Raw genomic sequence first — 18,964 nt, 5'->3', positions numbered from 1 at the left:
CTGCCTCAGCTTCCTGAGTAGCTGGGACTATAGATGTCTGGCTAATTTTTGTATTTTTAGTAGAGACAGGGTTTCGCCATGTTGGCCAGGCTGGTCTTGAACTCCTGACCTCAGGTGATCTGCCTGCCTCGGCCTCCCAAAGTGCTGGGGTTACAGCACTTGGGCCCCATCTGGAGTCCTTATAAGAAAGAAGAAACAGAGGCCGGGCGCAGTGGATGGCTCACGCCTGAAATCCCACCACTTTGGGAGGGTGAGGCAGGCAGATCCCAAGATCAGTAGATCAAGACCGTCCTGGCCAACATGGTGAAACCCATCTGTATTAACAATACAAAAATTAGCTGGGTGTGGTAACACGTGCCTGTAGTCCCAGCTACTCAGGAGGCTGAGACAGGAGAATCGCTTCAACCCAGGAGGCGGAGGTTGCAGTGATCTGAGATCATACCATTGTACTCCAGCCTAGAGACAGAGCAAGACTTCATCTTAAAAAAAAAAAAAAAAAAAAAATCTGGTATGGAAAGTAGTCAAAAAAAAAAAAAAAAGAAAGAAAGAAAAAGAAGACACAGAGACAGACACACAGTGAGGTGGCCACGGTGTGAAGACGGAGGCAGAGACCGCAGTGGCGCAGCCACAAGCCACGGAACACCAAGACTGCCAGCCACCACCGGGAGCTGGAAGAGGAGCCCTCAGAGGGGCACAGCCTTGCAGACACCATGACGTTGGAACCCTGGCCTCCAGAACTGTTCGAAAGTCCTATCGTCAGATGTCATCCGGTTTGTGGTCACTTGTTGCAGCAGGAAATGAGCAAGGCAGACCGCAGCCCTTGAGGAACGGGTCTGTGCACACAGGACCCCCCGACTCGCTGAAATCCAACCCCTCACTGATCACAGCTCCTCATGACTTACAGGAGGCGTGGGTCAAGGCAGTCACAGCCTAAAAACGTCTATAAATGATGCAGAGCTTTCCAGAAGGTGCACAGCGTGTGTGATGCCTCATCAGAAACAGCTAGGCCAGGCAGTGTCACGGACCACAGTTCAAATCCCCTCGGCCCAGGCCCAGGCCCAGGCCCCGGGTCAGGCGGGAATGGGGCACAGTGGTGGTCATGGACGGCTCACACTCGGACGCCCACAGGCAATGCCAAAGGTGATGCTGGAACTCTGGGCCTCTTAAGACCTCAGGGCCAAGGGCTGGCCCCTGGCCACCCCTCCTCAGGGACCTCTGCAATCCCCAGCCTCCGGAGCCCTGGAGTCATGCTGCTCATCACCAATGAGCCATACACTTTCACCAAGAAAGCCTTGCCCTCCACCCCTAACGGGCCATCATCGCCCTCCTGCCCCAGCTCTGACCCATCTCTCTTCCAAGGCCCCACTCCTCCTGACCTCCCTGAGCAGCCACTTCCAACTGTCCCAGACAACAGGGTTCCCCAGCCCTGGCACAAAATCCTGCCTGAGGGGCCTGGGCTCCCCCCTTCCTCCTCAAGGTCCCCCCTTGCTATCATGACTCATGGCCACCTGGTTCTGGACCCACACCTGCTGCCCTTTATAGGAGGGGTTCCCGGGGACACGTGGAAACAGTGTGGATTCCTGAAGAGGCTGGAACCTGCCCTCGGCTGCCTCCTTCCTCAGGGACTATGAAGTTCCGGGCAAAAGGGAGGGAAGGAACGCCTGGAAGACTGGAGGGAGCTCAGTGTCCCTCTTCCCGCAACCAGGGACTCGTGCTCCGTCATCGCCTCACAGCCACAATCACCAGGAACGTGTGGGCAGCCCCAAACCTCTGCCCTGCACGTCCCGACTGTGGGCGGAAGATTCTGGAGTTCTGAGGTTGTTCTAGAGCCTCTGGTGACGATCCCAGGGCAAAGGCCACCTGTCCTCTGGCAGTCCTGGCAGCTGTGGAGGGGTGTGGTGGGATGTCCCAGGGTAGCTGCTCAAAAACAGACCAACACTGGCCGGGCGCCGTGGCTCACGCCTGTAATCCCAGCACTTCAGGAGGCCAAGGCAGACGGATCACTGGAGCTCAGAAGTTCAAGATGAGCCTGGCCAACAGGATGAAACCCCCATCTCTATCCAAAGTACAAACGTTAACCAGGCGGGGTGGCCCACGTCTATAATCCTAGCACTTTGGGAGGCTGAGGCAGGTGGATTGCCTGAGCTCAGGAGTTCGAGAGCAGCCTGGGCAGCAAAGTAAAACCCCATCTTTACTAAAATACACAAAAATTAGCCACGCGTGGCAGCGGGCACCTGCAGTCCCAGCTACTCTGGGAGGCTACTCGGGGAGGCTGAGGTGGGAGAATTGCTAGAACATGGGAGGCAGAGGTTGCAGTGAGCTGAGATTGCACCACTGCACTCCAGCCTGGGCAACAAGAGCGAAACGTCCTCTCAAAAAAAACAGACAAACATAAGGACAGAAGAAGATACTGACATGTGCTGCGCCGTGTACGACCCGGAAAACATGACGCTGGTGGGGGAGGAGCCAGACACAAAAGGCGCCGGGCTGTGTCTGCAAGAGGGTATTTTTAGTAGAGACGGGGTTTCTCCATGTTGGCCAGGCTGGTCTCGAACACCTGACCTCAGGTGATCCACCCGCCTCAGCCTCCCAAAGTGCTGGGATTACAGGTGTGAGCCACTGCGCCTGACCAAATTGTAGTTCTTTACGTAGTCTGGATATTAATCCCTTATCAGATATATGATTTACAAATATTTCATACGTTTTTAAATGAGAAAACTTCTCAGCACTTGCAACATACATGGGCAAGAAAAGGGAGGTTTCCGAAATCACAGTCAGATCTTCTGGCTGGATGTCTGCTTTTCCAATCCCTAAGCTACAGACGCATGAGAAGCAGCAGGGAAGGGGCCCCAAGTGATGGCCAGTCCACCTTCTGAGGCCCAGAGGCAGCCAGGCTCGCCCAGCATCAAGCAATCTGCACGGGGCAGAGAGTGGGTCTCGACCCAGGCCTCATCTCCGGTGAAATCTCATGCCGTCTCCAACGCTGAGAAAGAGTCCTACGGCCGGCAGCACAACACATCAAAGGACACCGCTGGGACCTTGGCCGACTGCGGAACCGAGGGGCAGCCTGAACAGTGAACTCACTGACGAGCGGTTACCGCCTGCAGGAGTGTTCTTATCTCCGAATGCTGACAGGGCATGGGATTTATTTGAAAGAATTGCTGTTAGTTTACCTTAACCAAGTGTCATTTAGATTAGATATGAAAAAAAAATCCTGAAGTGTTTAAAAGAAGATACAGAACTGAGAATAAAACAGGGTATTGAAAAGAAAGAAAAATCTTGGCCGGGCGCGGTGGCTCAGGCCTGCCATCCAGCATTTTGGGAGGCCAAGGCCGGCAGATCACCTGAGGTCAGGAGTTCAAGACCAGCCTGCCACCATGGTGAAACCCCTGTCTCTACTAATAATACAAAAATTAGCCGGCCATGGTGGTGGGCGCCTACAGTCCACATACTCAAGAGGCTGGAGCATGAGAATCCCTTGAACCCATGAGGCAGAGGCTGCAGTGAGCCGAGATTGCACCACTGCACTCCAGTCTGGGTGACAGAGGGAGACTCTGTCTCAGATAGATAGATACATACATACATAGACAGACAGAAAGATAGATAGATAGATACATAGACCGATAGATAGATGATAGATAGATAGATAGATAGATAGATAGATAGATAGATAGATCGATCGATCTTGGTGGGTGGATGGATAGTTGGGGGTCTACTTCCCACAGAGGGATGCAGGGATAGAGGGAGGGAGAGAGGGAGGGAAGAATGGAGGGCAGGAGGAAGGCGGCTCCCTGGCCAGGAAGAATCTGGACTCTGAGCTGGAAGTTCCCTCATCTGGCCCCCCATCAGCCATGGTTCTGAGCTGGCTCCTCATCTGGCATCTGCCTCCCCCGGCCGGCCAAATAGAGCCTCCAGCTCTGGCCGGTGATACGCCTGCCTCCCTGCAGCTGGTGCCCACCAGTCCTGCACTCCACCCTTCTTGTGATAAGAAGAAACCTCATATGGACCCAGAGAAGGCTCCTAGGAGCCCCTTCTCCAGCCTTAGCCCCTCCAGCTATCCTGCAGCATGGCTGCCCCCTGCTCAATCAGGTACCATGTGCAGGTAACTCTCAGCCGTCCCGTTTCAGGCAAGGTAGTCACTCGCAGTGAGCTTCCATCCTCAGAAATCCCCAACTCTGTATCCCAGGGCCTCACCACCGGCAGACAGAGGTAACAGAAGGGGGCCATCAGCGTGGTGATTAGGGCACTCAGACCCCAGAGTCTGTGCCTAGCTCTTCCTGCTGCTACCAGTTTCTCTACTAGCCTTGGTTTCTCTGCCAATACCACGGGGGTCCTGTAAGACGTCACTGAGATGATGTAGGCACAGCCCAAACGAGCCTCCGGGCGGTGGGAAGCACAGACCCAGGCGGCCGCAAACAGCGCTCTCGTCCCGCGCCCACCTCTGAATCACCCCTGCTCTGGGCCAGCCTCCTTGGCTGCATGATCCCCCTCTTACAGGCCAGCCCCATGTGCCTGGGACACACTCAAGCCCCCAAACAAGGCCCACAGCTCTAAGGGATGCACCCTGTCCCCTACACCCTCCCCAGGACAACTGGAAGGGGTGAAGTCCATGTGTTGGGGGCTGGAAGGAAAAGTGTCACCACACACGAGGACCCTGAAAGTGGCCCCCACCCCTGCTGCGTGTGTGTGCGTGTGCATGTGTGTGTGTGTGTGCGTGTTTTCTTTAAGAGCCCCTGGCCTTTATCCAGGACAAGAGAACTGGCAGTAGAGGGATCACACCACTAAAACGCTGGTGTGGGGCATTTCCCAGCTTTGGAATGTTCGCGCCCAAAAAGGGGACGTGATCACTGAGATCTGCACAAGTCCTTACCTGAAGTGAAAGCATGAGAATTCCACCACCGGTGTTTTCCTGAAAAACGCCCGTCCCTTCACCCAGGGCTACGCCCCCCAGCATGTGCGGGAGGAGCTGAAAACGGCTCCCGGGGTCTGTCCGTGCTTCCTCACGGCTCCCCTTGGGACCCCAAATAAAGGCAGCGGGCCCTCCACCTGGCAGGCAGCCCCCTTTTCTCACCCCTCTGAGGGTCCCCTCTGGCTCATTCCAGACTTAATCCATGCCTCCTCCCAGGCCCCAGGCCCATAGGCGACAGGAGAGGGAAGCCCAGGGGCCTCCATGAGGAGCAGCCACTAATACAAGGCCGGCCTCTGGACCCTCACGGCTGAAACCTCGGCCTGCATTTCCTCGTGAGGACCCTGCTGCCCTCCCAAAACAAGCAAGAGGAAGGCTGGGTCGCTGAATTAAAGAGGGTCATTTACAGCCGTGGGAGGTGGCTCAACATGGAGAAATCCCATCTCTACTAAAAATACAAAATTTGCCAGGTGTGGTGGTAGGTGCTTGGAATCCCAATTACTTGGGAGGTTGAGGCAGGAGAACTGCTAGAACCCAGGAGGCAGAGGGTGCAGTGAGCTGAGATGGCGCCATTGCACTCCAGCCTCGGCAACAAGAGCAAAACTCTGTCTCAAAAAACAAACAGAAGAGGAGAAGGTCGTTTACTCCCGCCCCTCGCAGCATTCAGGAATCCATTCTAGGGAATCCGGGGCATTTATATGAACCCACGTGTTCAGGTTACAAGCAAAGAAGAAAAACTTAGAAAACGATTTACCCCAAGGCTGTGAGCTGAAGAAATCACGCCAAACTCGTGAGTACTTTCCACATGCTGCACCCACACGAGAAAATCTACTTCTGTTTGAATCCAAGTGCTGGCAGGGATGAGCCCCGTGGCACCAGGCCACACGCCACACCCAGCTAAGGTGGCCGCTGCCGGGGCCCCAGCCCCCACCTACCCACCGATCCCGTTCCTGAACAGGTTCTGCTATCGGGTTTCAAAATGTGCAGCCACAGGCACCAGCCCAGACCCAGGGCGACCCTTCAGCAGTGACGGTGGGGCCAGCACGGGGTTCTGGCACGCTCAGCAACACAGGCCGATCCAGGCGTGGCCAGCACCAAACCTCTGACCCGCTCCTGCCCAGGAAAGCCCGGAGTTTCCCCTGCCTGCTACTTCACCCGGACTTTTAAAGGTGGTCTCTCGACACCCTGGTACATGGAGCCAAACACAGACCTCCCGGCATCCGGTGGGCACCCTACCCTGGTGAGTCCATGTCCCAAGGGCCTGCAGCCCCTGGCACACTCCCAGGCCCCCCTTTCCCGTCAGCCTCCTGCTCCTCCATCTCCTCCAGGCGCGATGACTCAGAGAGGTGGAAGTCACTGTCCTGGCAGCGCCGTCTACAAAGCTTGTGCACAGCGGCCCTCTGGAAGACACTGGAAAGACCCCACACTGCCCACTCCCAACGTCCCTGAGAGGGACCGGTGCCCACAAATGAACACAGGTCGGGCTGCAGGACAGCTGGGTGCTGCGCATAACCTGCCACCTCTGCTGGGCCTGTGGCTTGGCCTTGTGCAGGCCCCATCCCGATGGCACCCACCTTTCCTTTGATGCTCCCACCCCACTAGTGCCAGGGACCTTGTCATCCGCTCCTCAGAGGCGCCCCCAAACCACTCCACTCAGATCTCACAGAGGCCACCAAGGGCCTACCCTTGGCTGACCCAGGTCACACCTCTGTCCTCAGGTTCTCCGGCCGCCAGACGGCATCCATCACGGATGACCCCCTTGGGGACCCTCGCCCTCCCTCAGCCTCTAGGGCCCTCCCCTGCACGCGGTTACTCCTGCTCCGGCTCCCAATCAGACCGTTCCCCACTCAGCAGGCCACTCGGGCTGTGGTTTCTCAAAGCTGGGCCTAGGTCCCCTCCTAGCTGCCAGCACCCTCACTTCTGTGTCTGTGGCCCCAGCTGGTCTCCCCAGTCTGAACCTGCACACACAATCAACTTTAGGACAATCTCCAAGACGCCCAGCCCCATGGGGCCAAAAGTTGCCTCGAGTCTTCCCCACAAAGCCAATTCGTAGTAAACACTCTGGCTCGGGAACGTGCCTCTCTCCTCCTCCCAGAGCCGGTTTCATCTGGCAGGCACAGAGAGGGAACGTGGCTCAGGAGCTGCCCAGTCCAGGTTCAAAGCCCACTGCTGCCCCCACAAGCTGCTGCCCTGGGAGCCCTGTCCTTGGTTTGCTCGTCTCTGGGAGGGAGGTGGTGACAATATCTTCCATGCCCTAGGGTGGTGGCGAGGGAATTGCAGGTGACAGTGCAGGCAGAGCCTGGGAGAGTTCCTGGCACATGGAACATGTTGGCTGAGATGCGTCTGACTGCCTAAGCTGGCAAAGCTCTCCTCAGCCGCCCACCCTCCACAGCCACCCCACACTGCAGCAAGCCTGACGCCCCGAGCTTCCCTCCTGCACAATGTCACCACCCAGCAGCTGGGACATGGGCCCCAGCTCTTGCCTACATGCTCCTGAGGGGTCCCACCAAACCCTCCACGGTCAGCCCTCTCCCGACCCGGGGGATCCCCCCAACTCCCGGTCTCCCTGCCCAGCACACATTGCACACGCCTGGGGGGTACAGGAGAGTCCCAGCCCACCCTTGCCTGCACCTGGCATCACCGCCCTGCCCCTGAGCTCAGCCCCCTCACCCATCCGATGGTCCATCTCCACCCAGCCACAGGAAGTCAGGGTCACACTGGCTCTCCAGGCCTTCGCACACAGCAGGTGCTTGACAAACGAATCAACACTCTTTATTCCTGAGGCAGTGTTTCTCAAGGTATGACCAATCGACTATCTCCAAACTTACCAGAGCCCTGAAATGGTTAAATCGTTGCCAAAAGCACCTAACTCTCCTGGGAAGGACTGACACTCTCAGAATCCTGCTCAACCACTGAAGCAATTTTAAATGGTCAGATCCAGGCTGGGCGCGGTGGCTCAGGCCTGTAATCCCAGCACTTTGGGAGGCTGAAGCACGTGGATCACCTGAGGTCAGGAGTTTGAGACCAGCCTGGCCAACGTGGTGAAACCCTGCCTCTATAAAAATACAAAAATTAGCTGGGCATAGTGGCAGGCACCTGTAATTCCAGCTATTAGGGAGGCTGAGGCAGAAGAATCGCTTGAAGGTGGGAGGCAGAGGTTGTGGTGAGCCAAGATCATGCCATTGCACTCCAGAGACTCCGCCTCAAAAAAAAAAAAAAATATGGCGCAGTCCTTCTCCACCCCATGAGTTCCAGAAGAGCATGATGCTCTGCATCCAGACGATACCCAAACAGCAGCCCGCTCCTACTTCCTTGTTTACAATCGTCTGTTTAAAAGCCACTGCCATATCCTGTATTTAACTAGGCAAACACTTACGGAAGCTTTATCAAGCCTAGCTTTATACCCCCCACTCCCCACCAAAGTAAACGGCGAGAAGGTTACTCAATCTTGTTATTTCACTGAGTTCCAGTGTTTTCTGGCATGCCTGGATGACTCATCTGCCAATCATTCTTACCCACAAACACCAACTTTCCCACATCCCTGGGTCTGCGGCACACATACAGGGGAGAGGCAGGGACATCACATTGCTCCCAAGCGCTGCGTTCTGCACCACGGGCCTCCAGCCGGGCACCCATAGGCACACATTCAAAGTGAATTAAAAGTAACATGGTCCGTCAACAGGTGGCTGGGTAAAGGAAATGCAGTACATACACACAGCGGTGTACTATTCCACTATCAAAAAGAACGGGATCCTGTCATCGGCAGCAACATGGATGGACCCGGAGGGCATTATGTGAAGTGAAACAAGCCAGGCACACAAAGAAAATACTCCACGTTCACACTTGCTTGTGGGATCTAAAAATCAAAGCGATTGAACTCGTGGGGACAGAGAATACAAGAATGGTTACCAGAGCCTGGGAAGGGGGAGGGGGAGGAAGGTGGGACGATTCATGGGTACAAAAAATAGTTTAAAACATGAATAAGGCCAGGTGCAGTGGCTCACGCCTACAATCCCAGCACTTTGGGAAGCTGAGGCAGGTGGATCACCTGAGGTCAGCCTGGCCAACAAGCTGAAACTTCATCTCTACTAAACATACAAAAATTAGCTGGGTGTGGTGGCAGGCGCCTGTAATCCCAGCTACTCCGGAGGCTGAGGTAGGAGAATCCGTTGAACCCAGGAGGTGGAGGTTGCAGTGAGCCGAGATCACGCCACTGCACTCCAGCCTGGGAGACAGAGTAAGACTCCATCTCAAAAAAAAAAAGAGTAAGACCCAGTATTTAGCCCAACAGGAGACTATCTAGTCAATAATAATTTAATTGTACAATCAAAAATAACTAAAAGAGAGGCCAGGCACAGTAGCTCCTGCTGGTAATCCCAGCACTTTGGAGGCCAAGGCGGGTGGATCATGAGGTCAGGAGATCAAGACCTTCCCGGCTAACACGGTGAAACCCTGTCTCTACTAAAAATACGAAAAATTATCCAGTGTGGTGGTGCCCGCCTGTAGTTCCAGCTACTTGGAAGGCGGAGGCAGGAGAATCGCTTGAACCTGGGAGGCGGAGTTTTCAGCCAGTTCCCGCCACTGCACTCCAGCTTGGGTGACAGGGTGAGATTCGGTCTCAATTAAAAAAAAAAAAAAGGGGGGCCAGGTGTGGTGGCTCAAGCCTGTAATCCCAGCACTTGGGGAGGCCGAGGCGAGTGGATCACAAGGTCAAGAGATCGAGACCATCCTGGTCAACATGGTGAAACCTTGTCTCTACTAAAAATACAAAAAATTAGCTGGGCATGGTGGCGCGTGCCTGTAATCCCAGCTACTCAGAAGGCTGAGGCAGGAGAATTGCCTGAACCCAGGAGGCGGAGGTTGCGGTGAGCCGAGATCGCGCCATTGCACTCCAGCCTGGGTAACAAGAGCGAAACTCCATCTCAAAAAAAAAAAAAAAGAAAAAGAAAAACGAAAAGAGTATAATTGGATTGTTTATAACAAAGGATAAGTGCTTGAGGGGATGGATGCCCCGTTCTCTATGATGTGATTTTCACACGTTGAATGCCTGTGTCAAAACATCTCATGTACTCATCAATACATACACCAGGCCGGGCAGAGTGGCTCATGCTCAGCACTTTGGGAGGCCAAGGCAGACGGATCACTTGAGCTCAGGAGTTGGAAGCCAGACTGAGTAACACAGTGAGACCCTGTCTCTACTCAAAATAAAAAAAAGTCAGGTGTGGAGGTGCAGAGAGCTGAGATGAAGACTGACGTGAGTCATGATCACTGCACTCCAGGCTGGGCAAGAGAGCAAGACCCTGTCTCTCACACACACACACACACACACACACAAACACAGGCACAGACACACATCTATACATACATATGTAAATTTGTGTATATAATTTTATATAATTCATTATAATTTACATATTATATAGAATTCATTGCATAATTTTTTTTTCGAGACAGAGTCTGACTCTGTCGCCCAGGCTGGAGTACAATGGTGCGATCTCAGCTCACTGCAACCTCCAACTCCCAGGTTCAAGCGATTCTCCTGCCTCAGCCGCCTGAGTAGCTGGGACTACAGGTGCACACCACCACACCCGGCTAATTTTTGTATTTTTATTAGAGATGAGGTTTCACCACGTTGGCCAGGATGGTCTTGATCTCTTGACCTCATGATCCACCCACCTCGGCCTCCCAACGTGCTGGGATTACAGGCGTGAGCCACCGCACCTGGCCCTGTTTTTTTAAATTAAAAATAAACTAAAACAAAGAATGTCAGTGTTTCTGAAAGGCTACTGTCTAGAAAGAACACAGAGCACATGCCAGGTTTGAGTCGTCCATGGGGTCATCAGCCACGTTGTGCTGAAAAACACAAACGCAGCTTTTACACACACTCACAATACAAAGTCCCTATCTCGGAATTTAAAATCTCATTGAAAGACCACGGCATAAAATGAACATCTTCTATTGCTGGATGTCACTCAAACACGGCAGCTTGGAATTTCACTATATTCAGACTTCAAAAATGTTTCCAAAAATGTTTTGTCCTTGGTAAGCTATATAAAACCATCAACAATTATCTCCTCACAGTCACAATGACGGTGTTCAGGCTCAGGCCGGGCCAAATGAACTGCCCCACCATGCATGCCTGCCCAGGTCCTGCCCCAGGTGCCCCCCACCTCACCCTGTCCCTCTGGAATGGCACCATGCATGCCCACCCAGGTCCTGCCCCACGTGCCCCCCACCTCACCCTGTCCCTCTGGAATGGCACCATGCATGCCCACCCAGGTCCTGCCCCAGGTGCCCCCCATCTCACCCTGTCCCTCTGAAGTAGCACCATGCATGCCCACCCAGGTCCTGCCCAGGTGCCCCCCACCTCACCCTCTGGAGTGCACCATGCATGCCTGCCCAGGTCCTGCCCCAGGTGCCCCCCATCTCACCCTGTCCCTCTGAAGTAGCACCATGCATGCCCACCCAGGTCCTGCCCAGGTGCCCCCCACCTCACCCTCTGGAGTGCACCATGCATGCCTGCCCAGGTCCTGCCCCAGGTGCCCCCCACCTCACCCTGTCCCTCTGAAGTAGCACCATGCATGCCCACCCAGGTCCTGCCCAGGTGCCCCCCACCTCACCCTGTCCCTCTGAAGTAGCACCATGCATGCCCACCCAGGTCCTGCCCAGGTGCCCCCCACCTCACCCTCTGGAGTGCACCATGCATGCCTTCCCAGGTCCTGCCCCAGGTGCCCCCCATCTCACCCTGTCCCTCTGAAGTAGCACCATGCATGCCCACCCAGGTCCTGCCCAGGTGCCCCCCACCTCACCCTGTCCCTCTGAAGTAGCACCATGCATGCCCACCCAGGTCCTGCCCAGGTGCCCCCCACCTCACCCTCTGGAGTGCACCATGCATGCCTGCCCAGGTCCTGCCCCAGGTGCCCCCCATCTCACCCTGTCCCTCTGAAGTAGCACCATGCATGCCCACCCAGGTCCTGCCCAGGTGCCCCCCACCTCACCCTGTCCCTCTGGAATGGCACCATGCATGCCCGCCCAGGTCCTGCCCAGGTGCCCCCCACCTCACCCTCTGGAGTGCACCATGCATGCCCGCCCAGGTCCTGCCCAGGTGCCCCCCACCTCACCCTCTGGAGTGCACCATGCATGCCTTCCCAGGTCCTGCCCCAGGTGCCCCCCACCTCACCCTGTCCCTCTGAAGTAGCACCATGCATGCCCACCCAGGTCCTGCCCAGGTGCCCCCCACCTCACCCTGTCCCTCTGAAGTAGCACCATGCATGCCCACCCAGGTCCTGCCCAGGTGCCCCCCACCTCACCCTCTGGAGTGCACCATGCATGCCCACCCAGGTCCTGCCTCAGGTGCCCCCCACCTCACCCTCTGGAGTGGCACCATGCATGCCTGCCCAGGTCCTGCCCCAGGTGCCCCACACCTCACCCTGTCTGGAATGGCACCATGCATGCCCACCCAGGTCCTGCCCAGGTGCCCCCCCACCTCACCCTGTCGCTCTGGAATGGCTCCCACTAAACCTAGTCAATGGTTCCCACTAAACACAAAACATCCCTGCCCTGCCCCCAGCATGGAACTGTTCCCACCACCTCACCCCTCATTAAACCTACACCCTATTATTGGGCCAAGTCATTTTTAAACAGGCCAAATTTCCCATGCGGGCCGTTCCATACAGCACCTCCTGCGCCGTAATGTTGCATCAAAGGCTTTAGGGCGTGGCCATAAATCCTGGGGAACCAACAACATCCATTGAAAACAGAGGATGAGTTTGAAACCACCGCTTCCCGGCATCGTTCCTTAATAAAAGTTAAGTCAAGGGCTGATCTTTCTGTTTGCTCTCTTTTCTACCGGGTGCTCTGCCATCAGGACCTACAGATCTTATGGTCACAGTGATTTGCTCCCTTGGAGCACTAAATCCTAGTCAAATGGTCTGAGGCTTCTGCACATCCCAGCATGCCTACTTTATTTTATCTTTCTTATTTATTTATTTGGAGACAGAATCTCACTGTGTTGCCCAGGCTGTAGTGTAGCAGCAGGATCTCAGCTCACTGCAACCTCTACCTCCCAGGTTCAAATGATTCTCCTGCCTCAGCCTCCCAAAAAACAGCTGGGACTACAGGTGTCGCCACCACGGCAGACTAATTTTTGTATTTTTAGTAAAGACAGGGTTTCACCATGTTGGCCAGGCTGGTCTCGAACTCCTGACCTCAGGTGATCCACCCGCCTCAGCCTCCCAAAGTGCTGGGATTACAGGTGTGAGCCACCGTGCCCGGTCATATGCCTACGTTAAAGCAGAGCATCCATTTGACATTGGAATAATTCAGCTTAGCAACTAATTCGTCAAAAGTGTTCTTTTAAAGAAGAGGGGGAATGTGAAGGGTGGCCTGTTTTCTGCGGATTGTGCTTTAATGCCAAGTGCCCCTGCCCACTGGCTGCGCAGCCCTGAGGATGTCACTCAACACCCCTGAGCCTCAGTGTCTTCATCTGTAAAAGCAGCAACAGCATAACACCACTCAACTCCCAGTTACCAGGGAAACACATGACAGCGCCAGTAAGACAGTAAAGAAAACCGCTTGCTGGGACCCAGGCAAAGGGAACCATTGTCATCTGGGGCGGGGCGGGGCGGGGTGTGCGTGCATGAGGCCCCAGTACCTGATTTACACGAGGACGTGTCAGCAAAGCAGCAGAGCCAGGAACTGGATGACGGAGACGGTGACTACATAGCGTGGAGCCCCCAGCCCACCTTCAAGTGTGGTCCAGGCTGTGTGCCCCGGTGAGACGACCTCAGGAACCAACCTCCTTGGAAGGGAATCCATCCTAAACCCAGCTGTCTGACTAATTGTGGGGGGACGCACATTACCGATGCCGCAGACACACAAAACATCCCCGTCCCCAGCACAGAACTGTTCCCACTACCTTGTCCTCGTTAAATCTAAACCCTATTATTGGGCCAAGACATTTTTAAACAGGCCAAATTTCCCATTCTATCAGATAAAGTGGTACAGAAGAAAAGCTTCCTAAGAACATCCATCATCCCAATTAATTCGCCCTTAAGAGCCTATTCCATATTCTCCACACATTTTACAATCTCGCAAAACCTAAACTATTCACCAACAAATAGGCTGTTCCGCCACAACTGCACAGAAGGTTTGTATCATCAAAACCGAATCTGCAAGTTTCACATCCCATAAGCAAACAACTGTAACCGGAAGCTGTGAGCAATCCAAGCCCTCCTATATCACAGAATCACAGCCAACCTCGGAAACGAAACAAATCAGAAAGTTAACTTGTTAATTCTTCCAGGGCTCCCGTGGCAATGCTGTGTCCTAATAACTCACTGTTTAAATAGCTCCTCTGAAACTGACTCAAGCAGCGAGCCAATCCGAGCCCTTCCTGGCCGTGGTCTTATAAATAAGGTCACCTGCCTGCACCAGCACCCTTGGATGCATGGTCAGGCAAACCTCAAAGAGCCACTGGGGGACCTTTATTGTTCCCCCAGCCCCCGCCAAGTTCTTCTTTCCCTTCTGCATCTTTCAATTCCAATACATCCTATTAGTACGCACCCCCCCCAGCACCACAGGCCAGCCCTGGCCCTTGGGGTCAGAGGCGTGGAGGACCTGCCAAGCATCTGACCACAGAGCCAAGGTTTCCTCTCCCTTCTGTGCACCTCCAGCCCCAGGGCTGGCAAGCAAGCTTCCCACACTGGCTCCACCACTAACTGGGCAGGCCTCTTCAACAGCTCCCAAATTACAAGCCCGTGTCCAGGAGCAGAAGCCAAGATGAGATGAGGCTATGCTTTTCAAAGAGCTTACACAAAGCCTTGCACACAGCCGCCCAACTGTTATTATCTGGAGGAGACAGAAAAGCAAGACCGAGGGGACACCGGCTACATTACAGGGTGACTCAGGGGCCGTCTGACAATCTCCAACGGTGCCACCCTGGAATTAATTGGCACATGGAAGGGGCAGTGATCTCTGATCTTCACAGACAGCCCTGTGGCTGGCTGATGAAAGAGCATACACAAGCAAACCCTGTGACCCAGATCACCCGGAGGCCACATTTTAATAGCTGTACTCAGGAGCCTCTGGCCTGCTGAGAAAGGTGCTGAGCCCTGGTCTTGAACTTGGAGAAGCACAGGCCTGCTCCCAGGAAAACGCTGACGGAAGCAGCGTGGTGCCTCTCCCCCCAGCTGGGCCTAAGTGGGGCGCTTGCCCCCAACATCCAACCGGAGGCAACAAATCCTTGCAGAGCTCCCCGCGCCCAGCCCAAATGCACCCCGGCATGCCAGGCAAGGCCTTTGGTGGGTTCCTGACGTTCTCCAGGCGGCCCATCCAGAGCCGCTCCTCCTGCCCCAGCGGCCACTCACCAGACACGGACACCTCCATGAGCGCCTCCAGTGGCCGGTTGTTGTCCAGGTCCCGGCTGAGCTGCAGCTCGCCCGTGGCGGGGTCTAGTAGCAACAGGTGCAGCTCGTTGCCACGCAGGAAGGTGTAGTTGAGGCTGTCCGACACATCGGGGTCATGGGCCGGGATGCGGCCAATCACGCCAGTGGGGAAGCTGTTCGACTTGTTGGTGACATAGTTGTTGAAGAGGATCTGGAAGTCGGGCAGTACCGGAGGGTTGTCATTCTGGTCCACGAGAAGAATGTGCACAGTGGCTCGGCTCACCAGTGGGGCCGACGTGGCCTGCACCACCAGCACATACTCACGCCGGACCTCAAAGTCCAGCTCCACCAGGGCACGCAGGTCCCCATTCAGCAGGTCCAGCTGGAAGAAATGCCGCATGTCGCCCTCCACAATCTGATACATGATCTGGGCATTGGGGCCTTCGTCAGGGTCCTGAGCACGGATCTTTGCCACCACCGACCCCACTGGGTTGTTCTCCTCTACAAACAGCTCCAGCTCGTCCTTCTCAAACATGGGGGCATTGTCATTAATGTCCAAGATGGTCACCTGGATTTCCACCGAGGCGCTAAGGGCAGTGGGGCTGCCGCGATCCACAGCCACAGCCCAAAGGTTGTACACGGCCACGTTCTCCCGGTCCAGCCGGCGCTGGGTGCGGATGACACCGGACGTGGGCTCGATGTAGAAGTCCCCGTCGCCGTCGTCCCCACCCTGGAAGGTGTACAGCAAACGCCCATTGGGACCCGAGTCCCGGTCTGTGGCAGAGACCTGGAGGATGCTGGTTGAGGGTGGAGCATCCTCAAAGATGGAACCCTGGTAGAAATCCCACAGGAACTGGGGCGCATTGTCGTTGGCATCGAGGATGAGGATCTCCAGGGTGGTGGTGTCCGACTTCTGAGGGATGCCGTTGTCCAGGGCCATGATGGTCAGCGTGTACGCAACCTGCTGCTCATAGTCCAGCTCCATCATGGTGTACATGGTGCCACTGTCGGGGTCAATGCGGAACTGCGGCACGGGGTCCTGAATCACGTAGGTGATGCGGGCGTTCTCTCCTGTGTCCTCGTCGTTGGCACTGAGGGTAGCAATGGAGGTGCCCACGGGCCTGTCCTCGCTGACGCTCACCGTGTAATGGGAGCTCTGAAAGACCGGCCGGTGGGTGTTGGCGTCGGTGACGTTGATGAGGACATGCGCGGTGTGCGACCGTGTGCCATCGGACGCTGTCACCGCCAGCACGTACTGCTGCTCCTGCTTGTAGTCCAGAGGTAGCGCCAGGGTGATGAGGCCGCCTCCCCTCTGGCTGCTGAGCGCGAAGCGGTTCCGGGTGTTGCCGCCTGTGAGCTGATAGGTGATCACACTGTTGGCGTCGCGGTCGCGGGCCTGCAGGGTCAGCACGCTGCTCCCCACGGCTGCATCCTCGTTCAGACGCAGCTCGTAGGTGGGCTGCGTGAACACCGGGTCGTTGTCGTTCACGTCCAGCACCGTGATGGAGACGCTGGTGGAGGAGCTCATGGGGGGCGAGCCGTGGTCCACCGCCTCCACGCCGAAGCTGTAATGCTCCACCTCCTCACGGTCCAGCTCGGCACACAAAGTGATCCAACCCGAGCTGTTGTGGATCTGGAAGGGGAAGTCCGGGGCCGGGACAGGGTTCTTAGGCCCAGCGCTGCCGCCCCCCAGAAAGGCGGAGGCCGTGTCCACCAGGCGATAGTGCAGCCGGGCGTTCTCTCCAGAGTCCGCGTCCACCGCCTGAATGTGCACCACGGAGTAGCCCAGGGGCACGTTCTCCAGCACCGTGGCCTGGAAGGGGCTGCTCACAAAGATGGGCTCGTTGTCATTGACATCCAGCACCTGCACAGACACCACCCCGGAGGAATTGATGAGCGGCGGCCGGCCCCCATCCTGGGCTTTGATGCTCAGCGAGTACTTCTGCACATCCTCGAAATCCAGGGGGTTGATCACATCCAGGATCCCGCTCAGCGAGTGCAGGTAGAACTGCCCGGCCACGTTCCCGCTGAGGATGCTGTAGTGAATGGCCGCGTTCTGGCCCTGGTCCCGGTCCGTGGCCTGCACGCGCAGCACAGCCGTGTTGAGACCCACGTCCTCGGGCACCTGGACCACGTAGTTCTGCTCGCTGAACTGGGGGTAGTTGTCATTCTCGTCCTCCACCTCGATGTACACGGTGGCCGTGGCGCTGAGGGGGCCCGGGTTGCGGCCCTGGTCGCTGGCCTCCACCAGCAGCTGGTACTCGGCCGCCTCCTCCCGGTCCAGCACCGCGCGCGTGCTCACCACGCCGGAGCTCGCGTTCAGCTGGAAGACGTCCCACGCGCCCCCCAGCATGCGGTAGCGCATGTTGGCGTTGACGGGCGAGTCGCGGTCGCTGGCGCGGATGGTCAGCACCTCGTAGCCCACCTCGAGGTTCTCACGCACGCGCTCACGGTACTCCGACTGCTCGAAGACCGGGCTGTGGTCGTTGGTGTCTTTGACCAAGACGGTGATGTAGGTGGTGGCCGAGCGCGGCGGCGTGCTGTAGTCCACGGCTTTTACCCTGAGCACGTGCGTTTCCTTGGTCTCGCGGTCCAGCTCGCTGGCCGTGCTCACCGCGCCCGTGGCGGAGTCGATGCGGAAGTAGCCACGGGAGCGCTCATCGAACAGCCCCTCCATATAATAGCTCACGCGCTCCTCCTCGCCCTCGATGGTGTAGTGCGCGTGAAGCTGGAGGAGGGGGGTGCCCGCGGGCTCGTTCTCAAACAACGCCACCTGGTAGTTGGGCATCGGGAACTTCAGGCTCCCTCGGCCGCTCGTGCCCCGCCGGGCCCGTCGTACCGGCCCCGCCCGGGTTTGGGGCAAGTTCGGTGGCGGCGATGGCGATGGCGATGGCGATGGCGATGGCGACACGAAGGGCTTCCCCGAGGCGGCGTCCTCCAGTGCCAGCTCCACCCGGACGGCGCCAGCCGCGCATCGCAAGGCGCACGGCAGACACAGGCAGATGGGGCGGCCGGGACAGCAGGGCTCGGGACGCGGTGGGCAGCTGCAGGCGGGGACTGTGGTCGGAGCTGCGAGCACCGAACGCTGCGCGGCCGCGCCGCCACCGGCGACCAGCAAGCAGAGCGCCCCGCAGAGCCCAGGCCCTGGGAGCACAGTCTGCGCGCGCCGGGCACGGGCTCGGCAGCCGGGATGGTGCGCGCGCCTCCGCAGGCGGAGGCTCAGCGCCGTCGGGGCACCGCGGACCGCCAAGCGGACTTGCAGCGGCAGCGGGCGCCCCGCCAGGTACATGCAGCCCCGGGGCCCGGCGCCCGAGACGCGCCGCCGTCCTGCCAGCCGCCCCTCGCGGCCCACGTCCAGCAGCTCCAGGGGCGTTTGCGCGGCGCCCACCGGGTAGGTACGGCCGGGCCCCAGGGTGAAGGCGCGGGCCCCGCCAGGTACGCGCAGCTCCCAGGCGGCCGCTCGCAGCCCCAGCGCCGGCAGGGCGGCGGCGGCGACCAGGAGCAGCAGCACGGGCAGCACGGGCGGCGGTGGCGCCATGGCCCGGAGCCCGAGCCCGAGCCGGGCGCCCGAACACAATCCATGCACCCCGCGCGCCTCCTCATCCACCCGGCGCGGCCCCGGAGCGGCTCCCGCGCGCCCGGCGCCCGGCCCTCGGGGCGGGCCGCGTCCCGC

At 57.2% G+C, this 18,964-nt stretch overlaps 1 protein-coding gene across 5 annotated transcripts in view; it reads right to left on the bottom strand.

Annotated features, from left to right (window-relative positions):
• CELSR1 (cadherin EGF LAG seven-pass G-type receptor 1) overlaps window positions 1–18,916 on the bottom strand; it is a 182,386-nt gene extending 163,470 nt beyond the window's left edge. For all 5 annotated transcript variants that reach the window (XM_035281089.3, XM_054242314.2, XM_078343462.1 and 2 more), the window contains exon 1: window positions 15,274–18,916. In XM_035281089.3, coding sequence (XP_035136980.3) covers window positions 15,274–18,829 — 3,556 coding nt within the window. In that variant the 5' untranslated portion in view covers window positions 18,830–18,916. The remainder of the gene's footprint in view (window positions 1–15,273) is intronic.
• Window positions 18,917–18,964: the final 48 nt, after the last annotated feature.

This window comes from Callithrix jacchus, chromosome 1, assembly GCF_049354715.1.
Source record: "Callithrix jacchus isolate 240 chromosome 1, calJac240_pri, whole genome shotgun sequence".
Taxonomy (NCBI): Eukaryota; Metazoa; Chordata; class Mammalia; order Primates; family Cebidae; genus Callithrix; species Callithrix jacchus.
This window is presented reverse-complemented; position numbering and strand designations above follow the sequence as displayed.